We start from the raw sequence: 16439 nt of genomic DNA on the forward strand, positions 1-16439 counted from the left end.
CATGGTGTGTCCTAGGCTTGACCAGCTCAGACTCAGAAGCAACCCACACACATGAGGGACTTCTAGGCAACTCTGTGGCCACTAAGTGTGGTCAACACCAGCCTCGTCTGTGGATTCCTCTTGTTAACTGACATCATGGACCCCCTGCCCAGAGATGGAGAAATACGGTGTTGGACTGAAATAGGATATTGCTCATCTAGGACTTCATTTAAGTAGAAGTTTCTCACTGTGGCAGAAAGTCGGTCTCTCTGGATTCCAGGGGCTTGAGAAGAGAAAGCACAGCCCTCTCTGTCTTCTGTCTCAGCCACTCCCATATCAGGGAGCTCTGGGAGCAGGGGTAGTTCCTTATCTACAGAAAAACACGCATTGCTGAGCCAGGAGATTTGGACAGGAGGAGAAACTAAAGAAAATGATTTTTTGAAAGCCTAGTGAACAGCACCTGCTGGGTCTGTCGTGAGCAGTGACTTCGGCTTGGTCATTACAGCTCAGGAGCCATGGGGCCCAGAACACTTTCCAGGAGACTTCTTGGGACCTTTTAGCTGTTCTTAGTGGCACCTTGATGGAACATGCCTTGGGCATCACTGGAAGGTGCTATTAATTTGATTCCTAAGGACCAGGGGGGAGAAGGCAATGGCTCCCCACTCCAGTACTGATGCCCGGAAAATCCCATGGATGGAGGAGCCTGGTAGGCTGCAGTCCATGGGGTCGCTAAGAGTCAGACACGACTGAGTGACTTCACTTTCACTTTCCACTTTCATGCATTGGAGAAGGAAAGGGCTCCAGTGTTCTTGCCTGAAGAATCCCATGGATGGAGAAGCCTTGTAGGCTGCAGTCCATGGGGTTGCACAGAGTCAGACACGACTGAAGCGACTTAGCAGCAGCAGCAGCAGTAGCAGCAGCAAGGACCAGGGCCCCACACATCTCCACCCCCTCTGGCAATAACTTTCTCTCATAGGTGCCTGTCTAAAAACTGCAAGGCCCCTGGAGAAAGTACCTTTTCTCTAGAGCATTCTCATCCTAACCAAGAAAGCTTGCTCATAAGTGACAAACACAATGCTCGCTCTTCCAAGTGTCCTCCGAGAAAATAGGGTTTTCACAATCTACTTGATGATCATCAAAGAACCATATGGTACAATCTTCAAAGGGAGTCCTCTCCCCACTAGGCAAACAGCTGCCTGTTGCTAAGCGATCTGTATCTCACAGAGACTGTTTCTGAGCCAGTGAATTCCCCTCCAGCCCAGCTGACATTCCTTACATCAAATTAGTTGCAAAAGAAATCTAATCGGAATTTGAATGAGACCAAAATCAGACTCTCATCTCAACTGGTGATTCAGTAATTATTTTTTAGACAAAAGCCCAACAGAGTAAAGAGGGGAAGGCCCCGGGTAGAAAGAGCCTTTTATGACCATGTCACACACACACACAGAGCCACAGAGCCTTTTATGACCTTGTCTCTCTCTCTCACACACACATACACACACCCTGAATTCCTGGTGACCAGGGCTGAAACTGGAGCCAGGGTAAAAGTATAGTGATGAGAGAGCATCTGAGATCTTTTCCTAGGAATTAGGACAAGAATAATAAATAGGTATTAAGCAAGGGCCCCCAGAGTTGTTTTATACATAACTGTCATACATGCCACTAGAAGATTGACAGCCTTAGAGTAGAATATACATGATATGTGATAGTCCTGCATCAGAGTCAGTAGCTGTATCTTTCTCTTCTACCTGGAAACCTGTGCAGCCTTTTCTTCCAGAAACTCTTCCACCATCTGGAGAGCCACGTTGAAAGTAACATGGGGTGCTGATTATTTCCCAGGGTAGCAGAATGAGGCAGGCTAGGGAAGGAATTTTGAAAAAAATATTTTTTTTCCACTAAAAATACTTTAGAGAGCAGCAGTATCTAAATTAGAATTTGATCAGAGCCTTGAAGTTGCTGCCCTCCACCTGCAGCAAGGGCCTGGGCATCCCGAATGGTCCCAGGTGGCTAAGGTCTCAGTCGACCATCTTGCCAAAGGGAGCATAATGTTGAGCTCACTCTGCCTTGCCTTGTGCTCATGGAACGAGAGCTGGATCACAAGGACAGGCTGCACTGTCTACAGTGGGGCCCACAGCACACGGCGGCAGGGTGGGGGGCTTTGCACCACTTCCACAAGGCAGGTTTTTGATGTGGATAACGTACAGGGGCCTTTGTCTTTAATGAGGTCGGCTAAGGGTACCAATGGGAGAGGTAAGCACTGAGAGCTAGCCAGGAAGGCTGGAAATCAAGCAGCAAGAAATGATCCTGTGGTTCCCAGAGTGAGCTCTGAGGGTCGCCTACATCACTGTTCACAAGCAACTTGTTAGAAATATGCATCCTGGGCTCCAACACTGATTCTGATTCACAAGTCTGTTGTTCCATGATCATTAGGGTTTGAGAACATGGGATGATGGAGTGAATTCAAGAATGTCTGGAGGATAGTGCCAGAGATGGGGCTACAGAGACCTCCAAAGCACCCCCAGGCTCCTTGACAGCAAAGGCCTGGGTTCAGGCTGCCTTCCTTATCAGGGTCTGGGATTGAAAGGCCCTCAGTAGCCTTTGCCCAGACACTTTCAGTCTCTCATCTTGGGGCACAGGTGCCTTCTGGGTGCCCCAGGGCTTCGAGGCTTTGTTCCTCGAAGGGCAGAGCAGGTTTGGACTGTGTTAAAAACAAGATGAACCAGAGACGGGCCAAACTGAGTGGAAGGATGATAGAATTGAGGTTTTACAAAACGTTCCAGAAAGATCTCTTCATCTCCTTTCTAGAACTTTGATAATGGTGACTCTCGCTTGGACTCCAGCGAATTTCTGAAATTTGTGGAGCAAAATGAAACCGCCATCAACATCACCACCTATGCAGACCAGGAGAACAACAAGCTTCTCAGGTGAGTGGAATAAAGGGGTCAGGGAGAGGCCCACAAGGGGAGGCTGTATAAGAAGGGATTTGAACCCCTTCCTACCTGCCAAGGAGCCTCCAGTGTCAAAGTCAATGTGAAGTAAAAAGCGAAATAGGGTTTTGTCCTGATCTCTTCCGTGAACATTATGAACTAATACATTGAGCACCACTGATATCTGATCAAGTAGTTAGTGTTTTTGGCCAGAACTCGCAAGGAATAGAAGAAAGTAGTTTTAAAATTAATGATCACGTCAGAGCAAAGTTGTTTCTTAGTGTTGTGGGTGATGTTTTAATGGTTCATTTTCTTAAGGAATTACTTCAATGTTCTATTTAATGATAAGTCTAAAATAGCTTTAGATTTGATTTTAAGATAATAAGTGCTATTTCATGTAGAGAACCCTAATTGTTACAAATGGGAGCACGTTCCTCTCCTTTTCTGGTATTATTCCAGAGTAAACATTATTAAAAATTACCCCCTAAGAATTAATAAAAATTAACCCCTAAGTAAATATTAATAAAGTTAACCCCTAAGAATTAATAAAAATTAATCCCTAAATTAACTGTGGTTCCAGTATATTGGTAAGAATTAAAAATAGGAAGGGCTTCCCTGGTGGCTCAGCTGGTAAAGAATCTGCCTGCTATCTGGGAGACCAGGGTTCAATCCCTGGGTTGGGAAGATTCCCCTGGAGAAGGGAATGACTATCCACTCCAGTATTCTGGCCTGGAGAATTCCATGGTTTGTATAGTCCATGGGGTCACAAAGAGTCGGACACAACTGAGGGAAAACAGGAGAACACCTATTTGTTCAAAAGAATGCAAAGAATGAAACCCAGATTCTAGGGTTCCTTTTTAATGATAACCCATGGCCTTAAGGCTTCCCTGGTGGCTCAGATGGTAAGGAGTCTTCCTGCAGTGCAGGAGACCTGGGTTTGATCCCTGGGTCAGGAAGATCCCCTGGAGAAGGAAATGGCAACCCGTTCCAGTATTCTTGCCTGGAAAATCCCATGGACAGAGGAGCCTGGCGGGCTACAGTCCATGGGGTCACAAAGAGTTGGACATGACTGAGCTTTGAACTTTTACTTATTGCCTTGAAGTATAATACCTGTAAATCCTTCTTATTTTGATGACCTGCAATAAGATAATGTTTTACAAATTCAACGTTTGATCCTTACAACACTGCAGTGACGGAAGGCCGCTTGTCCCCATTTCACAGATAAGCAAACAGGTGCAGGAAGGTTGAATAAGTAGCTCAAGGCCATTTGGGTTGTAAGTGATTGAGCCAGGGCTCAAACCCAGGCCAAGGGGAGAGGGAGGGAGCTGGAGTTCTAGAAAACTTTTCTGAAAGATCTCTTTGTATAATAAAAGGATGATAGTGGTGCTGCTGGTTTCAAACTCATATTCTTTCAAATCACACATTCTTTTCATGTCATCTGTTCCTACCACTTTTATTTGATCTTTCTAGTTCGGTTGACTTGATACATTATACCTGGAGCAGGGGAGGCAATTGATAGTGGAAGGTATGTGCAGATGGTGAAACATTTGTCAATCCAAGTGGACAAAACCATCCAGGAAGCTTCAGTCATCTTGGGAGTATCATTTGAAAAACTTGAATGATCTGATATCCCATATAATAAACTAAAGGTTGGAAGCTTACTGGAGTCAGGATACATGATGGTTGTAGAAGGTCAGTGTAGAAACTTTCTCTTTAAATAGTTTCTTGGGCCACCTTCAGAGGCCCAGGTGTATGTAATCCTGATGCTTGATTCCTTCAGGAGGGAAGCTGAGGTCTTGCCAACACGTTTCTCCTGTGTTTTCTTTTCAGAGGACTCTGTGTTGATGCTCTCATTGAACTGTCTGATGAAAATGCTGACTGGAAACTCAGCTTTCAAGAGTTCCTCAAGTGCCTCAACCCATCCTTCAACCCTCCAGAGAAGAGTATGCCTAATCTAAGAAATAGCGGCTTGTAGGGAGTTGGGGTTATTTGGAGGGGGCCAAGATAGAGGAGACTATGGAACTCTCCAGAGCTTACCAAGAAAATTCCCTTCCGTGATTCTAGACTGGGCCCCAGCCCATCATCTCCATGCTGAGGTTCAGGTCCGAAAATCTTTGGGTTGATAGAGGCATTTGTTCAGTTATCGTGCCTCTGAGGGACAAGCAGGTCTTATCTGGAAGGTGGTAAGGTGCACAGACGGTAGCCAGGATGTCCTGTTCCACCCTCACCCTAAACCTTTGCCCCTCATTTCTGGTCACACAGAGTGTGCCCTGGAGGATGAAACGTATGCCGATGGAGCTGAGACCGAGGTGGACTGTAACCGCTGTGTGTGTGCCTGTGGAAACTGGGTCTGCACAGCCATGACCTGTGACGGTGAGAAAGAAGGGACGGTAGGGAGAGTGCTGTCTTCATGAATCGCCATGAGAGAAGTCAGGGTGGGGATGTTGGGGAAGAGTGCAGTGGCTGGGAGAAAAGAAACTGGAGGGCAAGAGACCCACTCACATTTGGACCGTCAGGGCTCCCAGAGAGCAGCCTTGAGGGCACAGCACTTATGCTAGATGTGCTATGTTAGAAAGTCACTCCAGAGGTTGGGAATAAGAAAGATTCAAGACCCAGGGCAAGATCAAGTGTTGGTAAGAGATTAGAGTGGTAAAAGTAGAAAGGAAAGCAAACACTTATTAGTGAGAATTACGTGCATTTCTTGGAGTAGGAAATGGCAACCCACTCCAGTTTTCTTGCATGGGAAATTCCATGGACAGAGGAGCCTCGTAGGCTACAGCCCTTGCGGTCACAAAGAGTGGGACACAACTGAGCACACACACACACACGCATGCATGCATTTCTTCTAAGCACTTTACATTTTAACCCACTTAATCCTTATGACAGCTTAGGAAATCCTCTATGTCAAAGACTAAGGTGATTGGAAGGCAAAATGACTTCTTGCCATCTATGCCCGGCAGGAAAAGGAGAGATGTTCATAAGCATGTTTGAATTAGCAGGATTGGGTAAGCCTAAAAAAAGAGAAAGTTGAAATAGTTGAGACATGGGCAGGGCAGGTTGGGAGACATCAGACATCTGGGGAAGGGGGAGCAGTGCCCAAGCCAGCATCACCACTAGCACAGTTCTACCAAGAGATCTTTCAGAAAAGGTTTCTAGAACTCTAGCTCCACACCCTCCCCACTTAGCCTAGATTTGAGCCCTGGCCCAGTCACTTACTACCCAAGCATGTTACTTTGGAGGTGTCCATTTCCCTGGGACACTTTATATTCAGAGAAATGTGGGTATTTCATTTCTCCTTCCATAAGTTAAATGGGAGATGAATTTGAAAGCCTAAAAGGTAGGTATTGGAGGGATCTCTAACAGCTACCACTGCTCTGAGCCTTGATTCTTCTTATAGGAAAGAATCAGAAGGGGGCCCAGACCCAGGCAGAGGAGGAAATGACTAGATATGTCCAGGAGCTTCAAAAGCACCAGGTAAGTTGCTGGTTTAGGTAGCCCTGTCACCACCAGGCCCGTCCTCCACGCAGACACTGCCTAATGCCCCAGGTGACCAAGGACATGTGCTCTGTTCCTTACAGTAGGTCCCGAACGACACACCTATATACCTGTGCCATGCAGATCATGATACAGATAGTTCCCTGCCAGAGTCCTTGTAGAGCCAATATGCCCCAGCAGATGTAGATTACAACTTGGTAAATTGCTCTATAAGTTAGAATCAGGTGGGTGGTGGTTTGCAAATAAGCATGGTCTAAAGAAGCATTCCTATTTCTTGTCATGACCAGTGCCCAGACCCAAAGGCTGTGAGCTCCTTGAGAGCAGGCTCTGTGACCTGCTCACCAGTGTAGCCCTGCATTTAGCACAGGGTCTGCTGTATAATGGGCTTCCCTGATAGCTCAGTTGGTAAAGAATTCGCTTGCAATGCAGGAGACCTGGGTTTGATCCCTGGGTTGGGAAGATCCCCTGGAGAAGGGAGAGGCTACCCACTCCAGTATTCTTGGGCTTCCCTGGTGACTCAGCTGGTAAAGAATCCGCCTGCAATGCGGGAGATCTGGGTTTGATCCCTGGGTTGGGAAGATCCCCTGGAGAAGGGAGAGGCTACCCACTCCAGTATTCTGGCCTGGAGAATTCCATGGACTGTATAGTCCATGGGGTCACAAAGAGTCTGACTGAGCAACTTTCACTTATGAACTTATGAACACTGCTGTATATAATTGGCTCTCAGGGAGCATGAAATTAGTGAATTTAGACTGTAGCAGAAAGGATTTGTTAAATGCCAAGCTGGCTAGAACACAGCCTGAGAACTTAGAGATTCTGTTTCCTAGAGACTTGAAAGGATAATAAGAATTCTGTTCAGGTTCTATGTCATTAAGTTGAAGGCTTTCTTGGCGAGAAATATGTTATTGAGGGCCTAGAGAGAAAATCTAGATGAGCTAGACTCCTAGGACTGTCTTTCCACTGGTTTACCTGTAGTCCTAACAAAGGATATTGTTCCTTGAGTCATCTGTCTGTAAACTGGGTCTGGTAATACAAGCCTTCTCTCTGACATATAAGTTTTTAAGCAATGTAATGCTCACAGGAACTATTGAGATGAAATATGTGACTTGAGAATCAAAAATTATTTGTATTAATAGTAATTGCTCATATTTATTGATGGTTTTTCATGTGCATTTTGTCACTGATAGTGTAGAAACCTCATGTCAGTTTTTTAAACAGATGCAGAAGCTCCTAGTCCTTGGCTTTTTCATATTTCAGCAGCCTTGAGCTTCTTCCAGATTAGTATAAACCCACAAAAGCAAAAAACACTTAATAGGAATTCCTTTCGTCTAGGGTGGAAAAATGATCAGAGTAGACAGTGGGGAGTGAGTTATAATAGCTAACATTATGTAGTTTGTCCGTTTTATGTCAGTTGCCTCAGAAGCAGACGCTAAGGTAAGAACTCAAGTACAAACAGTTTATTTGGGAGGAAGTCCCCAGGAAACACCAGAAGGGGAGTTGGGAAGTGAGCCCAAGGAGGGAAGAAATAATGAGTGTGTATTCTGGCACATTACCACTGGGGGCAAGTGGAGCTTAGTCCTGTTACAGAACTCTGGGAACAGTTAGTGCAAAGGGGGCAGGGAGCCGGGCTGTGCCTGCATGAGCTCCCAGCAGCCACTGGCTGAGAGCCGCCACCAGCAAACATGAATTCCCTGGCATTTCTGGCCTGTCAGCGTGTGTGGGCAGAGCAGGCTTCAGCAGCCAGAGAAAGCCTCAGGCAAAAAGATGCAGGTGCTGGCAGTAAGAAGCCAGGCCAGTGTACTGAAATGTTGAAGACAAGGGCTATGGATGGGGCACTGACAGTGCCTGCTGCTGCTGCTGCTGCTAAGTCGCTTCAGTTGTGTCTGACCCTGTGCGACCCCATAGACGGCAGCCGAACAGGCTCCCCCATCCCTGGGATTCTCCAGGCAAGAACACTGGAGTGGGTTGCCAGGGTTGCCATTTCCTTCTCCAATGCGTGAAAGTGAAGTCGCTCAGTCATGTCTGACTCTTCGAGACCCCATGGACTGCAGCCCACCAGGCTCCTCCGTCCATGGGATTTTCCAGGCAAGAGTGCTGGAGTCAGGTGCCATCGCCTTTTCCGCTGACAGTGCCTACTAGATGCCAAACACTGTTTTTTATTCCCTATTTAATTTTTTATTGAGATGTAATTCACATACCATAAAACTCACCCTTTTAAAAGTATACAATCAGATGGTTTTTAATATATTCACAAGATTGTCAGCCAACCATTGTCTATTTCCAGATCATTTTCATCATCCCCAAAAGAAACACCAAACCCATTAGAAGTCACTTATATTCTCTCCTCTCTCAGCCCCTGGCAACCACTATTATATTTTCTGTTTCTATAGATTTGCCTATTATGGACACAAATAATTGGAATCATACAATATATGGCTTTTTCTGTCTGACTTTTTTCATTTAGTGTACTGTTTTCAAGGTTTATCCTTATTGTAGCGTGAATCAAGACTTCATTCCTTTTTATGAATAAAGAACATTTCATGGATAGATATACCACATTTTGTATATCCATTCATCAGTTGGTATATATTTAGTTTGCTTCTACTTTCTGACTATGATGAATGATACTGCTGTAAACATTCTTCTGCAAGTTTCTCTGTGGACATATGTTTTCACTTCTCTTGGGTATGTACCTAAGGAGTGGGATTGCTGGATCACAGGGTAACTTTGTGTTTAATCTTTTAATAAACTGCCAGATTGTTTTCCAAAGTGACTATACTATTTTATATCCTAACCAGTCATATTCCAATTTCTCACAAACTCACCATCATTTTTCATTGTGGTTATTTTTTATTAGACATCCTAGTGGGTGTGAAATGACATCTCATTGTATTTTGATTTTCATTTCCCTAATGCTTAATGATGTCAAGCGTCTTCTTATGTGCTTCTTGGCTGTAAGAATGTCTTCTTTGGAGACATTTGCCACTGTTATAAAAATAATAATAATATTATTATTCATAATAATGCCCGAGTCCCCCAGAAAGTTGCACAGCTATGATTCAAGCTCAGGCAGTCTGCTTCCAGAGCCTGTCCCTCTCAATGCTTCTCTAAACTTGGATTCAAAACATTTTGTAGCACTTCCATGTAGCATCCTTTCTTCATTTTTTAAATGAATATAATAATGTCTGACCTTATTGTTTCATAGGAGTTTAGAGTCAGCTCTTAATTTAGCCACAGCCCTATGCAGCTGTGTCATGGTAAGACATGATCCTTGCCCTCAAGTTGTTCATCATCTGTGGAGGAGATAGACAAGTAAACAGAACCAAAATTCAGCATGAGCATGTTTCTGTGAATGCTGGCCTTGAAGACTAGATAAATGCCAATAATTTTTAAAAATATTTCATTATGTTTATTTCTCTTGCCTCTCAAAGGAAACAGCTGAAAAGTCCAAGAGAGTGAGCACCAAAGAGATCTAATGAGGAGGCATCTGGGAATGGTGTCCGGAGCCTGGCACCTTCTCTTCAGTTTCAGCGCTGAGTCCAGTATATGCAAGTGTCTGCTACAACCGCCAAATCACCTGTATTTGCTTATATAGCAATGAGTTTTATTTTGTCTATTTGTTTTGCAATAAAGGAAATGGGGGTGGCTGGCTAGGAGGGGAAAGGCCAGAGCCTTCATTTCTAGGAGTGTTTTGGGAGAAGCTGTCAGTGTGCTCAGGGGCTGGAGGCAAGTAAGGAAACTGCATCAGGATTGGGAGAGTGGACCCAGATCTGGAACCCTTCTGAGTATAGCACAGCTGTGAACATGCTGCAGGGAGTGCAGGCAGTGAGAGAGAGCTGAGCAGGCTGTCCCCAGAGGAGGGAATTGGGAAACTCAGAGAAGAAGACAGCATTCTGCTTCCAGCCCTTCCTGCCACCATCAGCGTAACAGACCTCTAGCATCTGTGCTTCTCCTCAAGGCCCCAGCCGCTGGCTCTAGACACACGGCCATCCTGCTAGTTCCCCAGTGTCTCAGAGAGGGTGCCCCCAAATGATGCAGATACTTGTAGACTTTGAGCCCCTTAGAGATCTAACCAAATTTTTAAAATACTTTTTACCAAAGGTGCTATTTTTCTGTAAACTTTTTTTGGCAAGTTGATATCATTCTTCAATTATTATCATTATATTATTGTTGTTGTTTAATATTTTATTTTCTTAACTAGAAATTAAGCTTTTGTAATTATTTTTCATTAGTCCTGCATTTCAGAGATGGGAGAGTTTGGGATTCTTCCTTGTGCAGAGATGCTATCACCCAGACATCTCCCCACCCTGCCACATGCAGCCTGGAATTCTCCTATGGTTTCCAGTGGGTCTGTAGTCTGCCAGAGGAGCAGGGGGTGCCTCAGACAGAAGCCATGAGAAGTATCCCCACACAAAGCCTTTAAGATCCACAACGCTAACTTGTTTTCATTTATTCTGATAGAGCCATACAAATCAGTATTCCAAAGGATGGAAACAAGAGCAGCTAAGCAAGACTTAGTTCCCAGCCTATCAATATGCTCGTTGATCCTGCACTAAGTAGGAGAGTGACTCTGGCCCATCTCTTCCTGTTTCTGGGCCTTAGTTTCCTCAGTGAACAGGTAGGAATGCATTAAACTTGATTTGAGGAACTGTAAATTCTGTGATTCTGGTAATAGGTCCAGAAGGAGAAGATGATTTTTCTCCTCCTTAGGATAAATGAAACCTTGTTTTTATGTAAGAATCAGATGACCAAATTTGACCTCGGTCTGAATGGCCCCACGGGTTGTGCTATGATGTAGAGCCCTCAAGTAAAGCCTACCCAGGAAGAGAGTGAGAAAGAGAACCACTTCTTTGTCTTTGCTTTTGCAGTTCATCTTTAACCTTCTTGGGAAGAAAAAGGACTCTCCCTTTAGAGATGAGGGGAAAAGAAGGTTTACATTTTAAGACAGGGAAAAAAGTGGAATCAAATCCTAAAAGTGTGACTGGGGAGAAGTCAGTCATTTCTGTGTCTTTTGACCCTTGTGATAATTAACCCCGCGCAATACCATGTTTAAGATGCATTTAGAATAACAAAATTAAAAACTTGACATAAGATCTCATTTTCAGAAAGCAGATTACAGACCACCAGAGGGAAATCATGGGGGCCGTATTGCACAGGCAACTCTGAGAAAGTTGTGCTGAAAATGTAATTCCTTCTAACCAGGTTTCCTTTTTCTCCTTTGAAAGAAGAACATTCCACTTTGTTTAGAATTCTGAGTTTTTGTTAAATCATCCCACTTAAAAGCTCTCTTCCAACCCAACTTATACAGTTTGAAATGCACCTCCATGTCAAAGTGCCTTGGAGAGCTCCCAACAGCACATCTTGACCAAGTTTTGCCAGCCCTTGAACACCAGAAGAGAGGGCGGGAGTACCAGTCTGTTTAAAGCAAGAAGGCAGAATGTCTCCTCACCTGTTACCTTTAGGTCAGTGGCTGCCATCCAAGATGACCCTACCCTGCGATGTTGACCCTAACCTGCATTCCTCCTGTAAATAGGGAAGCTGCTGTCGGCACCATAGAGTCACGTGATGATGATCATTCACAGAAAGCTGCTAAATAGCCTAGTTTGGGGAGTCTTGCATAGAGCTTTGCATGGAGCAAATAAACAGAATTAAATCAGGTTCAGTTCCTCCAGCTCTCTAAAAGCACAGGGCTTAGACTGCAAGCTTCCTTGGGGTTTCTCTGTGTGTCTATGGTTTTTATAAAGACATTATAGCATCTGTTAAGATTCAGTGTCCATGGAAACCTTCTCACATGCCATGGCTCTGGACTCCATCACTGTTTTTGGAAAGCAGGGCTCCTCCACCTGCTAATAAGACCATTTGGACCTGTCTGAATGTCTTTCCTTTACATTTATGTTTTTAAATAGTCAAATTTCAAGAAGCAAATTTGGACAGGTTTCTTTTGCCTGTGTGTTTGTGAAATGTATTTGTATTTAGTAGGCTTCCATATTGCATTTAACTTGTTTTTGTAACTCTTGATTCTTTTTTTGGATACTATTGATAAATAAAGAAATTAAAACAATAACTGTGTCATTTTCCTTCCCCTCAATTAAGGCCAAATAAAGTTGTGAGAGGGCTTCCCAATGGCTCAATTGTAAAGAATCGTCTGCAGTGCAGGAGATGGAAGTTCAACCCTTGGGTCGGGAAGATCCCCTGATGTAGGAAATGGTAACCCACTCCAGTTTTCTTGCCTGAGAAATTCCATGGACAGAGGAGTCTGGCGGGCTGTAGTCCAAAGCATCACAAAGAGTCAGATGTGACTGAGCATGGAGCAAGAGAGAGAAAGTTATAAGAACATTAACCATTTACCTTATAAAAGTGAATTTGAGTTTCAAGAGGCTTAAAAGAGGCCTGAAAAGTTTATCTTAATCTTGGGACTGAAGCTGTAGGCAGGAAGGTTTGCTCATGGACTGATAAAACAAGTTTATTTTTAAAAAAAATCACTGATGGTGGGTCTGGATAAGAAATGATGAGAACTCTGGGAACATTCCTCTTTGAGAAGAGGTTAAACTAAATGACTCCTAAAGCTGCCAAGAATCTGATGAGACTGAAGGCTGATTACAGGTAAACTTGTATGAGAAGTCAAACAAACCTGGGAACGTGGCACAGGAAGCTTGTGAAGATCTGGTTGACTAAGCTTAGTGGCTATTTACCTGATACATGTGCATCCCATGCAGTAAACATTTCCAAGTGGACTGCATGTTGTCTGATCAATACCATCTTGGAGACACATGACCAATACTTATTTTCCAACCGCCTGTCCAAATGATTATTACAGATATCATTCACTCCCCATGACCATTAATTCTGGCTTCTAGAAGAGCGCATTACTGTTGATGAGGTTTAAGCTGTCTTAATTTTAGTCATAGAAAGGCAATGCCAAAGAATGCTCAAACTACCACACAATTGCACTCATCTCACATGCTAGTAAAATAATGCTCAAAGTTCTCCAAGCCAGGCTTCAGCAATATGTGAAATGTAAACTTCCAGATGTTCAAGCTGGTTTTAGAAAAGGCAGAGGAACCAGAGATCAAATTGCCAACATCTGCTGGATCATGGAAAAAGCAAAGATATTCCAGAAAAACATATATTTCTGCTTTACTGACTATACCAAAGCCTTTGACTGTGTGGATCACAATAAACTGGAAAATTCTGAAAGAGATGGGAATACCAGACTACCTGACCTGCCTCTTGAGAAACCTATCTGCAGGTCAGGAAGCAACAATTAGAACTGGACATTGAACAACAGACTGTTTCCAAATAGGAAAAGGAGTACTCAAGGCTGTATATTGTCACCCTGCTTATTTATCTTCTATGCAGAGTACATCATGAGAAACACTGGGCTGGAAGAAGCACAAGCTGGAATCAAGATTGCCAGAAGAAATATCAACAACCTCAGATAGGCAGATGACAGCACCCTTATGGCAGAAAGTGAAGAGGAACTAAAAAGCCTCTTGATGAAAGTGAAAGAGGAGAGTGAAAAAAAGTTGGCTTAAAGCTCAGTATTCAGAAAATTAAGATCATGGCATCTGGTCCCATCACTCCATGGGAAATACATGTGGAAACAGTGTCAGACTTTATTTTTCTGGGCTCCAAAATCACTGTAGATGGTGATTGCAGCCATGAAATTAAAAGACGCTTACTCCTTGGAAGGAAAGTTATGACCAACCTAGATAGCATATTGAAAAGCAGAGACATTACTTTGCCAACAAAGGTCCATTGAGAGTTGGACTGTGAAGAAAGCTGAGTGCTGAAGAATTGATGCTTTTGACCTGTGGTGTTGGAGAAGACTCTTGAGAGTCCTTGGACTGCAAGGAAATCCAACCAGTCCATTCCAAAGGAAATCAGTCCTGGGTGTTCTTTGGAAGGACTGATGCTAAAACTGAAACTCCAATACTTTGGCCATCTGATGCAAAGAGTTGACTCATTGGAAAAGACTGATGGTGGGAGGGATTGGGGGAGGAGAAGAAGGGAACAACAGAGGATGGGATGGTTGGATGGCATCGTGGACTCTATGGACATGAGTTTGGGTGAACTCCGGGAGTTGGTGATGGACAGAGAGGCCTGGTGTGCTGCAATTCATGGGGTCGCAAAGAGTTGGACATGACTGAGGGACTGAACTGAACTGAACTAAATTTTACTCATTGAGTTAGACAAGGCTGTGGTCCATGTGATTAGATTGGCTAGTTTTCTTTGCAGCCAAAGATTGAGAAGCTCTATACAGTCAGCAAAAACAAGACCAGGAGCTGACTGTGGCTCAGATCATGAACTCCTTATTGCCGAATTCAGACTTAAATTGAAGAAAGTGGGGGAAACCACTCACACCATTCAGGTATAACCTAAATCAAATCCCTTATGATTATACAGTGGGAGTGACAAATAGATTTAAGGGACTAGATCTGATAGAGTGCCTGATGAACTATGGACAGAATTTCTTTTTTTTTTTTTTTTTTTCGGAATTTCATGACATTGTACAGGAGACAGGGATCAAGACCATCCCCAAGAAAAAGAAATGCAAAAAGGCAAAATGGCTGTCTGAGGAGGCCTTACAAATAGCTGCGAAAAGAAGAGAAGCAAAGGAGAAAAGGAAAGATACACCCATCTGAATGCAGAGTTCCAAAGAATAGCAAGGAGAGATAAAGCCTTTCTCAGCGATCAATGCAAAGAAATCGAGGAAAACAATAGAATGGGAAAGACTAGAGCTCTCTTCAAGAAAATTAGAGATACCAAGGGAATATTTCATGTAAAGATGAGCTCGATAAAGGACAGAAACAGTATGGACTTAACTGAAGCAGAAGATATTAAGAAGAGATGGCAAGAATACACGGAAGAACTATACAAAAAATATCTTCACAACCCAGATAATCACAATGGTGTGATCAGTCACCTAGAGCCAGACATCCTGGAATGTGAAGTCAAGTGGGCCTTAGGAAGCATCACTACAAACAAAGCTAGAGGAGGTGATGGAATTCCAGTTGAGCTATTCCAAATCCTAAAAGATGATGCTGTGAAAGTGCTGCACTCAATATGCCAGCAAATTTGGAAAACTCTGCAGTGGCCACAAGACTGGAAAAGGTCAGTTTTTATTCCAGTCCCAAATAAAGGCAATGCCGAAGAATGCTCAAACTACCACACAATTGCTCTCATCTCACATGCTAGTAAAGTAATGCTCAAAATTCTCCAAGCCAGGCTTTAGCAATATGTGAACTGTGAACTTCCAGATGTTCAAGCTGGTTTTAGAAAAGGCAGAGGAACCAGAGATCAAATTGCCAACATCTGCTGGATCATGGAAAAAGCAAGGGCATTCCAGAAAAACATCTATTTCTGCTTTACTGACTATGCCAAACCCTTTGACTATGTGGATCACAATAAACTGGAAAATTCTGAAAGAGATGGGGATACCAGACTACCTGACCTACCTCTTGAGAAACCTATCTGCAGGTCAGGAAGCAACAATTAGAACTGGACATGGAACAACAGACTGTTTCCAAATAGGAAAAGGAGTACTCAAGGCTGTATATTGTCACCCTGCTTATTTAACTTCTATGCAGAGTACATCATGAGAAACACTGGGCTGGAAGAAGCACAAGCTGGAATCAAGATTGCCAGAAGAAATGTCAATAATCTCAGATAGGCAGATGACAGCACCCTTATGGCAGACAGTGAAGAGGAACTTAAGATGAAAGTGAAAGAGAAGAGTGAAAAAGTTGGCTTAAAGCTCAACATTCAGAAAACTAAGATCATGGTATCTGGTCCCATCACTTCATGGGAAATAGATGGGGAAATAGTGAGAGACTTTATTTTTCTGGGCTCCAAAATCACTGCAGATGGTGACTGCAGCCATGAAATTAAAAGATGGTTACTCCTTGGAAGGAAAGTTATGACCAACCTAGATAGCATATTCAAAAGCAGAGACTTTAGTTTGTCAACAAAGGTCTGTCTAGTCAAAGCTATGGTTTTTCCAGTAGTCATGTATGGATGTGAGAGTTGGACTGTAAA

At 43.6% G+C, this 16439-nt stretch overlaps 1 protein-coding gene across 1 annotated transcript in view; it reads left to right on the forward strand.

The window, feature by feature from the left end:
* FSTL1 (follistatin like 1) overlaps positions 1–12462 on the forward strand; it is a 56780-nt gene extending 44318 nt beyond the window's left edge. Inside the window, exons 7-11 of the mRNA XM_086404259.1 lie at positions 2785–2903; positions 4737–4849; positions 5169–5279; positions 6304–6380; positions 9833–12462. Of these exons, the coding sequence (XP_086260385.1) occupies positions 2785–2903; positions 4737–4849; positions 5169–5279; positions 6304–6380; positions 9833–9877 (465 nt within the window). The 3' untranslated portion in view covers positions 9878–12462. The remainder of the gene's footprint in view (positions 1–2784; positions 2904–4736; positions 4850–5168; positions 5280–6303; positions 6381–9832) is intronic.
* The last annotated feature ends 3977 nt before the right edge of the window (positions 12463–16439 follow it).

The sequence above is a fragment of the Bos grunniens genome, chromosome 1 (assembly GCF_055505025.1).
Source record: "Bos grunniens cultivar Pamir isolate PY7600 chromosome 1, Bosgru_T2T1.0, whole genome shotgun sequence".
In the NCBI taxonomy this organism is placed as follows: domain Eukaryota; kingdom Metazoa; phylum Chordata; class Mammalia; order Artiodactyla; family Bovidae; genus Bos; species Bos grunniens.